The sequence below is a fragment of the Trichosurus vulpecula genome, chromosome 5 (assembly GCF_011100635.1).
Source record: "Trichosurus vulpecula isolate mTriVul1 chromosome 5, mTriVul1.pri, whole genome shotgun sequence".
NCBI lineage: Eukaryota > Metazoa > Chordata > Mammalia > Diprotodontia > Phalangeridae > Trichosurus > Trichosurus vulpecula.
In genome coordinates this window covers 236,308,687-236,325,235 of record NC_050577.1, presented here as the reverse complement: position 1 = coordinate 236,325,235, position 16,549 = coordinate 236,308,687, and the positions used below count along the sequence as shown (strand labels likewise).

The 16,549-nt window shown below is 36.1% G+C and overlaps 1 protein-coding gene across 1 annotated transcript in view; it reads left to right on the top strand.

Moving 5' to 3' along the window:
* PTPRQ (protein tyrosine phosphatase receptor type Q) overlaps positions 1-16,549 on the top strand; it is a 270,730-nt gene that overhangs the window by 216,497 nt on the left and 37,684 nt on the right. Inside the window, exons 36-37 of the mRNA XM_036760721.1 lie at positions 15,635-15,661; positions 16,341-16,422. Of these exons, the coding sequence (XP_036616616.1) occupies positions 15,635-15,661; positions 16,341-16,422 (109 nt within the window). The remainder of the gene's footprint in view (positions 1-15,634; positions 15,662-16,340; positions 16,423-16,549) is intronic.

Genomic DNA, 16,549 nt, shown 5'->3' with positions numbered 1-16,549 from the left:
TGCCTTTGGTTTTACCTGAAAGAGAAAAGAAAGCAACCTATTACTCTATTTACAAATGTGTTTCTATATTACTGGTTTCATCCTTTTGCAATGTAGTACTCTGCTTTATCCACAGCTATTTCATATCATTCAATTATACTGATGTGATCCATCATTTTATCTTGATTTAGTCCAATAAAAGATGAATCACACTCAGGAATGTTTTTAATGAATAGACATGTCAGAATGGAATATCCATAGATTTCCAGCTATGCAGGCAACAAACCAAAGGGCTCCTAATTAAACTCGCTTTTCGAGCCCATTTTCTGACTTTGTAGTTTAAGTGGCTAACTGAATAGCCCTGTTTTAGAGACAATTTTAGGAAAATGTAACAGGCCTCTTAAGAGAACAGGTCCTTAAATTCTTTGAAATTTCAGAATATTTCACAAATTTGTTTGGATTTATCCTGGGGAGAGGGAAATCACTTCCCATTGTGACTGTCTGCTGGACTGGATCAGTAAATCAATAAGGCAAGCATCCCTGCCTTCAAGGAGCTTACATTTTAATGGGGAAGACAACACACAGAAGGGGATTGAAGAATGGAATAGATGAAAGGACTTATATCGGGGTATGGTGATAAAGTCAGAAGTGCTGCAGGGAGGGAATGAAGGTTGTTTTGTCAGGATCCATTTCTAAATTGGAGGTCCTGGAAGGATCTCAGAAATAGGAGAAGGGGCTAGCATGGCAGATTGGCAGATGGATGTTCCAAAGTGAGGTTGCTCCAGGTGCTGAGGGAGGTACAAATAATAATTTAAATAATAAATGTGTAAACAATTATGTAATAGAGTACACAGAGAATAGGTATAATGTTAAAAATGAAGTAGTTTCAGAGGGAGGATATTAGTAGCTGGGGACCCCAAGGAAAGCCTTTTTTTGGTAGAAAGTGGTACTTGAGCTGCATCTTGAAGAAAAGGAGGGATTCACTGAGGTGGAGGTGAGGAGTGAGTGCATTCCAGGCATATGGACAGCTAAGGCAAAGGCATACAGACAGCATATGGAAGACCAACTGTGAAGAATAGCAAGAATGCTAGTTTAGCTGGATCCTAGAGTGCACGAGGGGAGTACTGAACAATAAGGTTAGAAAGATTGGCTGGGAGCAGATTGTGAAGGCTTTTGAAATCTAAACAAACAAGTTTATGTTTCACTATATGGGAATATGGAGCCACTGGAATTTACTAAATTGGAAAGTAGCACGGTGAGATCTGTGCCTAATGGGAAGGAAAAAAAAAAACAACACTTTGCTGGCAGTATACAGAGTGTCCCAAAAGTCTTAGTTCAGTTTTTTATTTTTGGAACATTCTGTACCAAATGGACTGGAGTAGAGAGAAATATGAGTCAGGGAGAATAATTAAGAGGCTTTTTATCATCGTCTAGATAACGATTTATAGCAGTCTTTCTGCCTAAGTGACTGAAGCTTAAATCAGAACCTGAGTAGGTCTATGGAGACAGTTCCTAAGTAAAACAACTACTCTTTGGAAGTATTTGATTCCCCAGAAAGTTCTGTTAGTTTCAATGCCATACATTTATGGTATTTTTCATCAATTCCATCTTTTTTTTGCATACCCTATCAATTATTGCTGAATAGACATGAAGTCCAAACTCATATTTCTTAGTTAAGGAAAGATGAGATGTTATTTTGACGGTTGTTTTCTAAATTTAAATTTTATACATTATTTTTAGTTTAAGCACAAAAGGCTATTATCCTTCAAGGAATGTAATTTTCAGTAAAATTCAGGCTGCCTCTATATGCCACCCTTGTCATTAAATAATATGGCACAGTGGATACAGCATGGACCTGGAGTCAGAAAGACTCATCTTCCCAATTTCAAATCTGGTCTCATACTGTTACTAGCTATGTAACCCTGGGCAAGTCACTTAATTCTGTTTGCCTCAGTTTCCTCATCTGTAAAATGAGCTGGAGAAGGAAATAACAAACCACTCTAGTATCTCTGCCAAGAGAACCCCAAATGGGGTCATGTAGAGTCAGATATGACTTAAAAATGACTTAATATTCTTTTTCAGAAGCGTCAAACAACTCACATTTGCCTTGTTTTCAAAGCCACCTAGACTTTCCTGAGGCAAAGTAAAAAGAGTTTTTGAGTGTTTCCCATTAAGTACTTATAAAACTGTAGATCCAGAGCTCAAAGGGGTCTCAAACCAACCCCCTCAATTTACAAATGAGAAAATTCAGATCCAGGGAAGTGATTTGTCAAAACCAGAATGTCTTATATGAATTCACTGGATCCTCTTTCAAGAGGAATTTGTATAGAGCCCAATTTAGTATTAGGTGTGTCCACCTTGGGTACCAAGCAAGAAGATGTAGCAACAATATGGCTAGCAGCTGCTGTAGGGTATAAGACCCAACAAGACCAGCAACAAGAGCTGCCAGCACAGGTTCTTTGATCTGCTTTTCTAAGGAAAGCAACTTTAAGGGGTTAACAATCTCAGTTTAAGCAAACATACAATCAAATACATCATTCACTTAGTTCAGGGGGAAAACATCAGCCCCTTGAACTTCAAGGCAAATACAAACAGAAATTACAAACATTGACAGACAGACCTTGTCTGATTCAAATCACAATTCGTAGTTTCCAGAGAAGCACCAATATCTGTCTGGGTTACAAACCCAGGGGGGTTATTTCAATGACTTGTCCAGAGTCTCATCACCCATATTCTTTCAATGAGTGTACCCCCAAAAGTCAAACACCAATCTCGGATCTTATATATGGGTCTCAGGACCCTGGGGCACTTGATTTCCTCACTGCTGAGAAGTACTCAAACAAAGAACAGTGAGAAGTCCCGTTTAGGGTGTGGGAAAGTTAGTTACTCCCTAGTACCACCATATACAAGGTTTCCAATCCATGACTCCCAGTTGTTTTAGTGCTGAGAAACACTCCAAGACAGGATCGCATTTTACCAGCCTCATTCAAACAAAGCCAGAATCATTAAAGGCACTTAAGAGAAGAACAGCAAAAAGCATCACCCTGATTACCGCTACAGAAGATTATACTTATATGTAATTTTTAAGAGCAAACTTCAACAATCTGATTCACGAGAACCAGCCTTGAAATCAGGAAAACACAAATCTTTCTCTGACACGTAGTGGCTATGTGGCCGAAGCAGTGATCTAAGATTGGATTGTTGATCTTCATTGGTAGACAGTGTTTCTTCACTGAGAATTTCATAGCTATGCCTTTTACATCACAGGTCCACTACAAATGGAGGATGAGAATGAGGAGGGAGGATGCCAGCCTGGTGTAGTGGGTAGGGAGCCAGTCTCAGAATCCAGAAGACCCAGGTTCAAGTCAAGCCTTTAACGTATATTGGCTATGTGAGCCTGGGCAGGTAATTTTATTTCCCAGTGTCCCCTTTCAACTCTCCAAGATGATAAATTTCTGCATCGATAAAGCGATTTTCTTCACTCAGTGGGTCCCAGTACTAATGAAGTAATAGTTCTGCACGGTTGATGATGCAACATATCAAGAAAATGAGGAATGAGGAAGTTACTCTTAACTTTAGCCAGTTTGATATTTCAGGTTCCTTAGTAGGGGCTAAAGGCAATAGTTGGTAGATTCCTCCCTAGGAAAAAAGCCATCCTTATGTGGGAGTATGTTTTGCATGACTGTATATGTAGGATACGTATTGTATTTATTGCCTTCTCAATGGGTGAGGGAGGGATAGAGGAAAGACAGAATGTGGGGCTAAAAAAATTAAATAAAAATGGTGAGATGGGAGGCCATTGAGAAACTTGATGGATGTCATCATGGATGGATATCATCATGGTCTGAACATTTTCTGTGAGACAGACACCTCATGATTCCACAGCCTATTCAAACCCATCTGATAGGGCAATAAAAATCCACTGGCATCAGGCTGGACCAAATGTCATTTTCTTCTATCTGAAAATAAATTTGAGCTGGAGGCTGGTGCTAAATGGAGGCTGCAGAATGGGACACATTGCTATCTGAACTAGGTATGGACCACCCCTTTTGGAGAGATAAGAAACAAAATCTGAGAGGCAGCAGTTCCCATGTTCCACTTCAAAAGCAAAATTTGCTACTCAGCTCAGTGAAAGTAGAAGGAGGTAGTAGAAAGAACACTGGGTTCAGAGATGGAGGAACTAGGTCCAAAAACGACTTTTGACCTCAGTCAAATCACTTTTATCCCTCAGTTCCTCACCTTGAAAGTAAGCAGGTTGGACAAAATGACTCTCATAGTCCTTTCCATCTCAAAATCTAGGATTCTATCATCTCATGATCCTTCACATTTTTTTTCTTAGAAAAAAGGTTTTTTGATGAAATATACCACAATCCTGAAAAATAACATGGGAGTTGCTGTTATTTAAAATAAAACATTTATATAGCCAGTTAGCTTGCTAGCTCCTTCTTGATTTTCAAGTCCCATGATTGTATGTTTGTTCATGTTTGTTTTAGGTAACATTTGTGTCCTCCAAGAGGGAGTTATATATGTTATAGAACTGAATTGTAATAAATATTATATGCAATGGGTAAAAGGTCAAGCAAGGATTCTTAACCTGGGATCTGAACTTTTTTTTTTCTTCAACATATATTTCAATATTAATGGTTTCCTTTGTAATCCTACATATTTTAAGCATTTAAAAATATGATCCTGAGAAGGAGACCAAAAAGGTACACAGAACAGCTTAAGAACTTCTGATCTGAAGGGATCTTCCATTAAACCTGTGGTAATGGAAATGACTGCTAAACTAATTTTTCTTTTGTAAAATATTCTATTTTCATACATAGGCCGTGCTTTAAGTAAGCTAGCTGAGGTTAATAAATTGTGATGACAGTCACCTTAAGTGGGAAATATCCTATAGTATATTTTCTGAAGAGCCTGCCAGCTGCTGGAAACTATGGAAGGCACCAAGATAAATGACTACCACTCTTGATCTGTTTATTCTAAATATTTATCTGGCTAGGGGTTATGTTGGGAGAAGAGGGGGGAGGAGTTAGGGAGAGAATAGTTATAGATCTATTCTTACTCTTACAGAGCTGTAAGGTTGCAGCAAACAAAATAAGAGACTTGACTGATGCTAAAAACCTCATGCACAAAATTACTGTTTGGATCATTGGTGTCAATTCTGTGGCAGAAATCTGACATTGATTTAGCTTTTGTATCAGGACTTATTGTCCAGTCTCAAGCCATCAGACAGTATTGTCTGAATCCAACAGGCAGTAAGTGTCCTAGGAGGATAATGAAGACCTTAACAAATTTTGTGCACATTTTCTGAAAGTAGCAGAACAATGGAGCGTCTTCATCTACTAAATCAATAATGGATCTTTACTTCCAGATACTCTTCATTTTTCTTTAGACGCAAGGACATATTTGTCATCCAGTAAGTCACTGTGCTATTATTACTGCAGTGTTGCCAGGTGGTGTGGTATTATTGCATTTTACATTATATAATTATTCAGATTCTACTTATGTGTGTTCATTTTTCCAAAGCAAAAAAATATATGCTATGATGTGCATCTCTTTCCTAGCTTTCCTTCTTCATTGCATGTCAGTGCTACTTTTTTTCTGTGTTTTTTTATTAGCATGTATGATTGGCTATGCATTCATAAACTTAACATTGCATATATTGAAAGTAATTATCATGGACTCATAATTATGTAAATTTTCATCTCTAAAAATTATCCTCCTTAAGTGAAAGTGACTGTACCAATTTATTATTCTATTAGTGTGACAAATTGTGGACCTGCTTATCTAAATCACAGGTTGGAAACTAGACCCCTTTCCTCCCCTCAAAAAAAAACCCCAAAATACATCAGGCAGTTTTCTGTGGATATCTGAAAAAGAAAAAAAAATACCAGCATTCAATCCTAACCCCTGGCTGCAGAAACCTACTAAGCATGTGGCCAGCTGTGAAGGCTTGTATTTTCCCAGTGTTGAGAAGCATCTCCTTGTTCTCCCTCACAAAGTCATCTATATGCTTGGGGAATGACATAGAGAAGGGTTAGAGGCAGAGCAATCCAAAAGCAGCTTACCTGGAATGCAATCAACAGTTCACTAAATAAAAAGATGTGGAGGGAGAATCAAATCACAAATAACTTGAATTTCTGGTCCACCTTAAATGAGTCAATTTATTTTCAATTCAACAAGAATATATCAACTGATTACCTGCTTGTTGGGAAACTAAAGATAAAATAGGCCCTGCCCTCAAGGAGCTTACATTCTACTCTCTAATGAGTGAATCTCTGAGCTTAATGGCTCTCTTCAGACTCTAACCAGGACACTCCCAGTCGAGTTGTACTAAATCCTAGCATATCCTATTACTAGGCTTCTAAGTTCATTAGCTCATGATATTCAGTCCTAAGGATAATCACTGTAGAATAAGCCAGTTCACTTTCAAAGATTTATAGAAATTAGCATTCCAAAATTTTGTTAATATATTTTCTTTTAAATCAACTAATAATCAAATTTCCTGAGTATGATTCAGATAGTTTTATGAAAATAAGTTTTCCACGAAGAATCTGCATTTGTCAAAGGAAAATGGTTGATGCTATTGAGCTAGAGATTTAAATGATGATCACATCACACATAAAATATCCATTACCAACTAATATTCAGAAGGGACATCTCTGCATTCCAGGCTAACAAGTGGCCAAATACCATTTCACTCATTGACTGTCCTAAATGTCTTTCTTTTTCAATGTAAGACAAAATTTAAAAAAGAAACTTCTTTCTTTTCTTGTTATAAGTGCCTCAGAGGGAATCTCACTGCTTTTGTAGCCTATCACTCAATACTTCTTCCTAGAATGAAAGACAGATGCCTTGACCACTTTTAGCCTCTCATGCTCTACAAGGATTCGTATCTCTTAGCTCAAGATATCTAAAGTGAATAGTTCGGGTTTTCTGGTCCCTTATTAACCTCTATATATGAATCATGAAGGGCACCATAGCAAAGTAGATAGAAAGCCGGCCTTGGAATCAGAAAGATCTGGGTTCAAGCCATATCGTATACCAACTGTGTAACCATATATAAGCCTCTTGACTTCTCAGTGGCCCAGGAACTTACTTAACCTATAAATTACTTATGAGTTGCCAAACCAGATTTGGCAATAGCAAAGGAGGCATTTGGACAATTAGAATTTGGACAGTTGGACTTAGAGTCAGGAAGATCCAGTTTCAAATCTTGCCTAATCTACTTAGTAGCTGTGTGATGCTAGACAAATCATTTAGCTTATTTGAGTTTCAGTTTCCTCATGTATAAAATGAATAAATGGCCTTTGAGGTCCATTTCCCTCTCCAGTTTATAATCTGCATTAGTAGATGGAGTTTTGATACTGGGTGTGCCACCCCCTTCCCCAATAAGTTTAGACAAAAAAAAGAAATAATAATAATTTGAATTGGAAGTGATTTTTTAAAATTGAGGGATCTAGGATAAGATTATCATCCTAGTTTTTTTTTTTTCCCACTATAGATTGTTCCATAAAAGTTGACTGTAGGAAAGGAGATTCATTTCTAACCTCAATCATAGAAAAAAGGACTCAAAATTCTGCCTGCCACCCTGGTTCATGGTTCAAGCTATACACACTTCTTTTCTGGCTGTAACATGTCATCAATCCCATCTTCATTAAAGTCCTAGCTGAGCACTTTCGTGTCCACCTCTTCACCTTCATCATTATCACATCCAGTAGGTGAACCAGGGCTGTCAGCAGAGGCATCATTCTGTCCATCAACTGGCATGTCAGCTTTTGCTCCATAGTCCCTAGAGATGCTTTCATTTGTGTCCCAGGTTTTAACTTGAAACTATGGTTCAGCGAGCAAAATGTCTGTTGGAGCTTTGGAGATAGTCATGCCAATAGGGAGGAGCACAGTGAAATGGGAGATTTTCTGCCCTTGTTGCCCTGGAAATCTGAACTCGGCCTCTTGACATCCCTGAGAATAACTTTTCTGCCTTTTGCCCTCCTCCAGGCAGGCTTGCTTTGTCTCTTCTTGCTGCTCTGACAGTCCTTCTTCTCACCACAGCCAAAACTTTGGCTGACAAGGGTCTTATCTATCACTTATTTAGTGGTTCATTTTCCAACTCTAGTAAAAAGGGGTATGTTACCTTGCCCTTGCCATAGAGGGTGTTCATGGTCAACTGTGCAAAACTAGCCATCAAGATAAAAGCTTGAAATAAGTGCAATAGCTGGATAGGGCATGTTAGGTCTGCAGGAGAATATTTTTAAAGGGACATGGAAGGAAGCCCCAAACTTCATGCATAGTAGAAAGGGAAACAAGTCAAGAAAAAGAAAGCACATATAGTTTAAAATATTGATTTGGTTGGTTTAGCATCATTCAAAAAGTAGAAATACTACTTTAGGGGTACAATAAAGAGACCCCAGGTGTGGAGTTAGAACAGCCGAGTCCAGATGTGGCCTCTACTACATACTACCTGTGCAACACCGGCTATGTCCTTTCAACTCTTGAGACCTGTTTCCTTATTTGTAAAGAGAAGGTATTGAAAAAAAATAATTCTTATGGTCCCTTCAAACTCTAAAATCTATAATCTCATAAAAATTAATTGGTGTCCTGGTGGAGTGGTAAACTCATTTTCTGTTTTTTTGCAAAATTTGGAGGAAATATCCAATAGCTTTGTTTTCTTATCACCAAAATAGTTTTTTTATGTAAATCTGCTATTTAATTTAATTCCACAAAGGAAGCAAAGTTAGTAGTTTTGTCGGGTTGATTTTGTTTTTGCTTTCTTAATGTAACATAGTTGGTTAAATATACATTTCTCTTTTTTTTCTCCTTCTGTATCATTGGTAATGCTGGATTAAGCTTCCTGTCTGTGGATTATCTGTGGCTTTCTATTTGGGCTAAATTTTAATTCCCTGTAGATTTCAACTGACTGACCTTGAGAGTAAGCTGAGTCTATGTGACAATATGGTCTTCAATCACCACTGCCAACATAAATAAATGGTTTCTTTCTGGATCTATCAGGAGTAATCTGAGTGGAATTTAGGTTTTTGATAGACTTTAAAAAAAGCCGAGACATGAAATAATACCCTCTCTCAAAAGAGGGGGCAGGGGCAGTGTCCTGGGATTTAAGGCAGCTCAGAATTTGGTAGTTTAAAGTGCTACCTCCATATTGTAAAAATGTTGAAATCACATTATTTTAAAGAAATTTCCCTCACTATTAATTAATAGCTTGGTTATCCCCAAACTATGAGTTCCATTTTTCTGAATGAATCAATGAAACAAAACTACTATTGCAAGATATTATTTTTTCATTTTCCCCACATGAAACCTTTATTAGATACCTACTGTGTACCCTATATTCTGAGAGGCAGTTTTAAAAAATAACTCCATCGCTCAGTGAGGAGATAAAAATATCTGTCCTTGCAAAATAGCACTGTTAATCTCTATGTAAATTGATCTCGGTTGCAGGTTATTATGCCTGTCTAACCAGACAATTGTCCCTACAAGAAACATAATCACCTCATCAATGCTTAATCATCCTGTGTGTCCTCAGGTGACTTTCCCAACTCCATAAACCTTTTCCCATTTCTCCTGAACTCCAACATATTAGCCAAAGCAGCCTACTTACTCATCAAACAAATCAATTTTTCAAACCACCAAGAAGTATAACTGCTTCAGAACACAGCTGACCGCTAAAACTATTCCCATAATGCGGGCTTGAAAATTGAGCCAATTATCTGGGTAATTTGAACCAAAATCTCACTTTTATTTGAATATGCAGACAATTGATGCAAATAACATTTCTTTGACTTAAATTAGGCTAGATAATTATATCATTTCTGAAATTTGCCTATGGACAAGAAATAAATGTGGAAAATAAAGAACAGTGTTTGAAGCAGTCTGGTACAGAGTAAATGTCTCTGGCTCTGGTAGCAGAGGAGTTCAGTTCAAATTCCATGTCTTATGATGCATGTCTCTATAACCTCATACAAGTCATCTAACACCCCTGGGTCTCAGTTTTCCTATTCTATAGATGTGAAAGGGTTGGACAAGAAGGGCTCTGAAGTACCTTCCAGCTCAACTTATATGATCCTAAGACATTAAATGAATAGAGTTTAAAATAAATTATTTATTCTTTTATCTCAATTGGCAAATTAGGTAAACACAAAAAAGAAAAAGAAATACTAAAAGTGATTTAATTAAAGATGGTAAAATGGAAGGGGAATACTACTTTTCCTTTTTTGATAATTGCTACCTAGGTGGCCAAAAAAGAGGTAAGAGTTGGCTTATTATTGTTGTTCAGTCATTTTTAGTTCTGTCTGACTTTTCATGACCCTATTTCTTAGCAAAGACACTGGAGTGGTATGCCATTTCCTTTTCCAGATCATTTTACAGATGAAGAAATTGAGGTAAACAGGGTTAACTGACTTGCCCAGGGTCATGTAGCTAATAAGTGTCTAAGGCCAGATTTGAACTCATAAAGTTGAATCTTTCTAATTCCAGCCCTGACACTCTATCCACTATACCTCCTCACTGCCACTAGAATTGGAGAGTGTCACAATTTTTTACTTAGAGATCTTAAGTTTCTGTTTTCGTTTTAGATCTCTGACTGCATAGAAAGTCACTGGATTTGATTTTACTTTTCATTGAACTATATATTACTATTGATGACATGGAATTATCAATAATAGTTACTCTTATATGAGTCCACGATCTCAGCAATCAGTTTGTACTTTTTCCATTGATATAGATTCTAACCCCTCAGTGCCTCATTATTAAGTGTGATTTTTATTTACGTTCTTTCTAAAATCTTCCTTAAAGAATACATATAATGTGCAGGAAACCCTCTTTCAGTTCTTTTCATGTATCATGTGTACCAGTGTAGCTCTTGGGCCCTAAAAGCACAAGATTTAAAGCTGAAAGAGACCTTAGATATTATCTAGTCTAAACTCTTCACAGATGATTGAGGCTAAAGTGACTTGCCCATGGTCATATGTCACTGTGGAAACAGAAAGAGCTGTTTTTTTGTTTAAATTTTTAACATCTCATGGATCTCTCTCCCCTCCCCTCAAAATCATTATCTGGTAGTCAACCTTCTTAGGATGAGCCTATTATATTTGATGCTTTCAGATTTTCCATCGTGGTGAACCTGCTTCTATATTATGACAAGTCTTTAGAATCAAATTTTATTAGAAAATTTTATTGGAATTAATCAATTAAATAATAGTGTTCACAACTGTGAATTTGGGGCTTTCTATGAATTCTCGCTGCTTGCTGACTTTCCAATGGGAACTTCTCCACTCAATTTTTATATCTCATCTTGCTTTCCTGTTTTTCACTAGTCTACTCAGAATGATTATAATAAAGTTGAGACATGATGTTAGAAGTGTTGTTTGGGATCTCAGGCAGAAAACTAGCATTGGGATCAAGCACTTAGCGGCTGAGGACGGCTCTTTCTGCAGCATGCCCAATGCTAGTTAATATAACCAGGAGGTATGCTTTCCAATTGAGTGCAATATAGCCTGCTTTTCAGAATGAGATCAAGATTAATAGATTTATAAACAAGAAAAGATTTCATCTATGAACAGCTAAACACACATATTTATGCTTGAGAGCAATTGTGTTCATAGGCTTCTGAACTATACAGGGTAAATGAGCAGAACTGAATGACATAATACACTTAACCCTCTCAATTTACCAATGGAGAAAATGAGACTCAGAGATTTTAAGTGACTGACCCAAGGTCATACAAAGATACTGAATGTCCGATTTAGGACTAAAAACTTGGTTTCCCAACTCCAACTGCAGTACTCCCTCTTCTGTACCACATTACTTATAACATTATAGGACTTCTCAAAATAAAACAACATAACAGAAATAATGATTGCTATAAAATAATGCTTATATTTGTGTAGTGTCCCATAGTATTCATACACACACACAGACACATATATATTTATATATGTATATGTATAAATATGTGTGTATATATAATTCATTCAATACTTATTTTTAAAAAACCATGTGAAAATGGTAAGGACAGTAATCATATTTTATAAAGAGAATGTGTGGCAGAGAGGATGTAAAGTTAGTTTTTATTTGATACTTGAGGTAATAGGGAGTCACTGGAGATTACTGAACAGAAGAGTGACATGGTTAGATCTATTCTTTAGGATTATCACTTTGCCAGCTGTGTTAAGGTGAATTGTAAAGGGAAGGGATGAGGTAGAGAGGGAAAAAAAAGGAAGTGGTAATATGGTAAGAGATTTTATTATTTGAAAATCATCAGCAAAATATATGGAATTCTTTATGAAAATTCACAGAGCCCAGTAGCTTTGGATCACAGAAGCAATATGGACCAATACAAAGGGGTGGATTTCAGCTAAATGTAAAGAAAATTTGCCCTTTAAGATTATCTTTAATTAGCTGTGTATTTATCATGTTATGTATATATTTGTTACAACTTTTCCTTTCCCATCAGAATGTAAGCATCTTGAGGACAGAGACTGTTTTTGTCTTCCTTTGTATTCCCAACTCTTGGCTCAATGTCTTCCAGGGAGTAGGTGCTTAATAAATGTCTGTTGATTCATTCACAGCAAATAGGGATGTCTAAAAATGAAATGAGTTCCTTTGAGAGATAGCAAATTGTCTACCATAGGTCACCTTCAAGGTTCTTGAAAGCTATCCTAGTGTAGTAGAAGATGCAGTAGGTGGTACCAAGCTGAAAAGTATTGACCTAAGTACCAGGGAAGTATTTAGCTGGCCTTTCTGTTAGCCTTTACTCTGAATGACTGGTTGGGCCACCTCCCTTCTGGTCATCCTTCATGACAGCTATAAAAGATTTGTAGTTTTATCTAGGGAGAAATGTTTTATCCCAAATGGCACATGTGTGCCTGAATTCTTTTGATTGTAATGGAAAGAATGATAAGGATCAGAAATAAAGTATAATTAAAGAGAACTCATATGGCATTAAGTAACATGCTAACACTTAACTTTGGTGGTAAAAACATAACACATTAGAATAGGCTGTATGTGATAGAAATGAATGTGAGATAAATGAGCACAATTCCTTGAATCTCTCAAGGTATTAAAATAGAAAAAGATAAATTCACATGGAGGATACTGTGAATTTTTAAGGAAGTTATTTCTTGGCCCCAGGTTAATAGTTCTGAAATTTGATGCTCCTAATTTGGCCACAAGTCCTGACAAGGAGCAACCTCTAGAATTCAATTTGGTTTAGCCTTCATGCTAAATCACCACCTACTTTTATCATCCAGACTGTCGATAACAGTATAGTTTTAGTAAGTTTTCCTCTTTTAGGTTAATATTATGGATTGGACCAAAACTACTGTATCATTTTACATAAGCTTCTTAATGTTCACCAAAAAGCTAGAGTGATCAATGGGTACAAGGTCCTTCCAGCCATTGTATCAAGCTTTTTGCCTCTGATTATATTTTATTCCACTACAAAGTCTGGTCTTTCATTCCACCCCTCTGAGGTTAGCTTCTTTACATCTTCTAAGTTCACAAATTATTTGGGTAGACATTAGGAATTTTGATTCCCAAATTTAAAAATTGGCAAATATTTAATAGTAGTTTTACTAAAACTAGCAAAGTCTTAAAAGTGATTATGAATTAAGGAGTATGGTGATTAGTCCATTAACATTTGTGTAACAGAAGAAGGATTCTGTTCAGTGAAGTACATTTTCTAAATAGTGTCTTTAAAGAATTTATTAAAAAGAAAGAGAAAAGAGTAAAGATAAGCAAGGAAATGCCTGCTAAAGTTACTTTAGAAAGTTCTTAGTACCAAGAACAAGAAGATCCAGCTATGACAGTTTAAGGTGTAACCACATCTCTTCAGAAAAAAAGAAAATCTGCTTTTGTGAGGATTTAAGTACTTCACCATGCTTTGCCCCTCCTCTGTTTTTCTTCCACCTTCCATATGTGAACTTTTCCATAGCTAGTGTTTTGAAGATACTAGGTTATGATGAGTGTAAATCCTCTCAACAAAAATGAATTTCTTGTAATTTTGGCATGGGATATTCTTTATATTAATTACTTTGAAAACTTTCAAGAAAAAAGCAGCCCTCCTTGATCCAGTTGATTGAAAAGTCTATTCTTTCTCAACTATTACTTTTTCTTGTTCTTCTTTCTTCAAGGGGTTCTTATAGATTCCCACTGAATTGAATTTACTAACAAAGATTTTAAGCTTACCTAAAAGTTTATATGATCCACTTCAGTTTCCCCACATATATGCTTTACCCACCTTCCTATCATAAGGAAATCAATCTTGTAAACCTTTTCATTTTAACATCTCACCCATATGCCTCCTTTCTTCATCATTCATCATGCCGTGTTTGACATGGTTTTTTTTTGTTTGTTTAAACATCTCAAAACTAATCTCTGCTTGAATCAAAAGAAACCTACCTCAATTAAAAATTGTCAAGAATCAGTCAAAATACATAGATGCTCAAAATGAAAAATATGAAGAAACAGTTATATGTTTTTATTTATTTTTAATATTCATTTAAACAAGTTTTTGAATTCTAAATTGTCTCCCTTCCTCCTGCCCTCTTGCCCTACCTTCCCGAGGCAAGTGCTATAATATCAATTTTATGTGTGAAGTCATGCAAAACATGTTTCTATATTAGGCACGTTGCAAAAAGCAAAACAAAACAAAACAAGAAAAAGCAAGAAAAGTTACGAAGGTAAAAGTATGCTTCATTCTGTACTCAGAGTTCATTTCTCTCTGTGAAGGTAGATAGCATTTTTCATCACGGGTCCTTTGGATTTATCTTGATTCATTATATTGATCAGAGTAGTTAAGTCTCTCACTGTTGATCATCATTACAATATTGCTGTTACTGTGTACAATGTTCTGGTTCTGTTCACTTCACTTTGCATCAGTTCACATGTCTTCCCAGGTTTTTCTGAAACCATCCTGCTTGTTTATTATAGCACAGTAGAAATGGTTGTATGTTAACTGATTTTATTTCATTAGGCTTTGGTTGTTTTTTGCAGTGTTCAACACATTATGCATGATTAAATGTGTTAATGAGTGAAACATTGATGTATATGGTGTAAGTTCACATTTTATTTTACAATTGGTTATAATTTTAACTTTTTCAAGTATGAGTCTAAACTCTGATGAATATAATTTGGTGAGTTCTCTCTCTCTCTCTCTCTCTCTCTCTCTCTCTCTCTCTCTCTCTTTCTGTGTGTGTGTGAATTTGTTGAATCAGTATATTAAATCCAATGTACAAATCAAATAAGATTTAGGCACTTGAAAGAATTTTACTTGGAGACATTTGTTCTAGTACCTACTTTCCTTGAAATTAAAGTAGGATATTTAAAAGCCCTAGTTAATTCTTTTTGGCCACAAGATACTATAATGTAATAAAACTGTCACCTGTAGTATCCTAGAAAAATTTAATAAAGACCTAACCTCAGAGAGTAACAAGGAAATGAGAGAAAACTAAGTAAACATATTGAAATAGAATTAAGAAAAGGAATCACATTAGAGAATTTAAAGCATCCTACTGTACATTTTCAATAGCTATCAACATTTGGGATCCTTTATGTGTTTCCAGTTTGCATCTAGAACTCTGTCAAGATACACCATATTATCAGATATACAATACACTTAACACAATCTCTGTTGCAGGTTACTTAGTTATAGAAAATCCATCAAGTAAGTTGATTCAAGTTTTTTTTTTGAATGTTGACTGTAGATTAACTGGCTTGATGAATCTTGATGTGTGGTTCCTCTTTGTATGTTTATTACAAAAACCTCCAAGCTGGATATAAATCATAAAAGCATGACTAATTGCATGGTAACTGGAGAAATGCTTTCTCTCTCTCTGGGGTGAAGTCTGCATGTCTGTGTTTTAGCTTGGGAAGTAATACAGGGCTATTTAAACTCCTTGGGGTTTAAAATCCATGTCATTATGAGAATGAGGTCACTGCAATATTTTATATCTTCTAAAACCTTGTAATGTATAAAATGTTTTCTGAGTGACAAAGAGGTATTATGTACTTTAGAATGCAATGATAACTTTATGCTCTTTCTCTGACTTAGAAAACTTGGATTGGAACGAATATTAAATTGTTAATCCCAAATTGCTTGCAAACAAACTCTCATTGACATTTGTTTTATACCGTGAAAGCTAAGAAATTGGACCATCATTAAAGAAAAATGAAAGGATCTTTATTGGTAAAGACAATCAAATGGCATTTAAAAGTCCACACTGCTGGAGATCTTTAGAAAAGTCTTACTTTTTGAATGTATGTTTTCTTGAACACTCAGACACCATGCGCCTAAAGGAAAAAAGCTAACATTCTTTCATGTTCGTTCTTTCTCTTACTTTGAGGCCAATAAGCAAGAAAGCCTTCCTGCAACATGTCGAAGAGCTCTGCACAAACAACAACCTAAAGTTTGAAGAAGAATTTTCGGTATGTTACTAGCAGTTGTCACAACATTGCAAGACCTCCAGTCGTTTCGTGTGTCACATTTCATGTCCATTTTAAACAGGCAAGGCCATGAAGTACTCTGGCCTTGATAATCAATACCCAATTACCA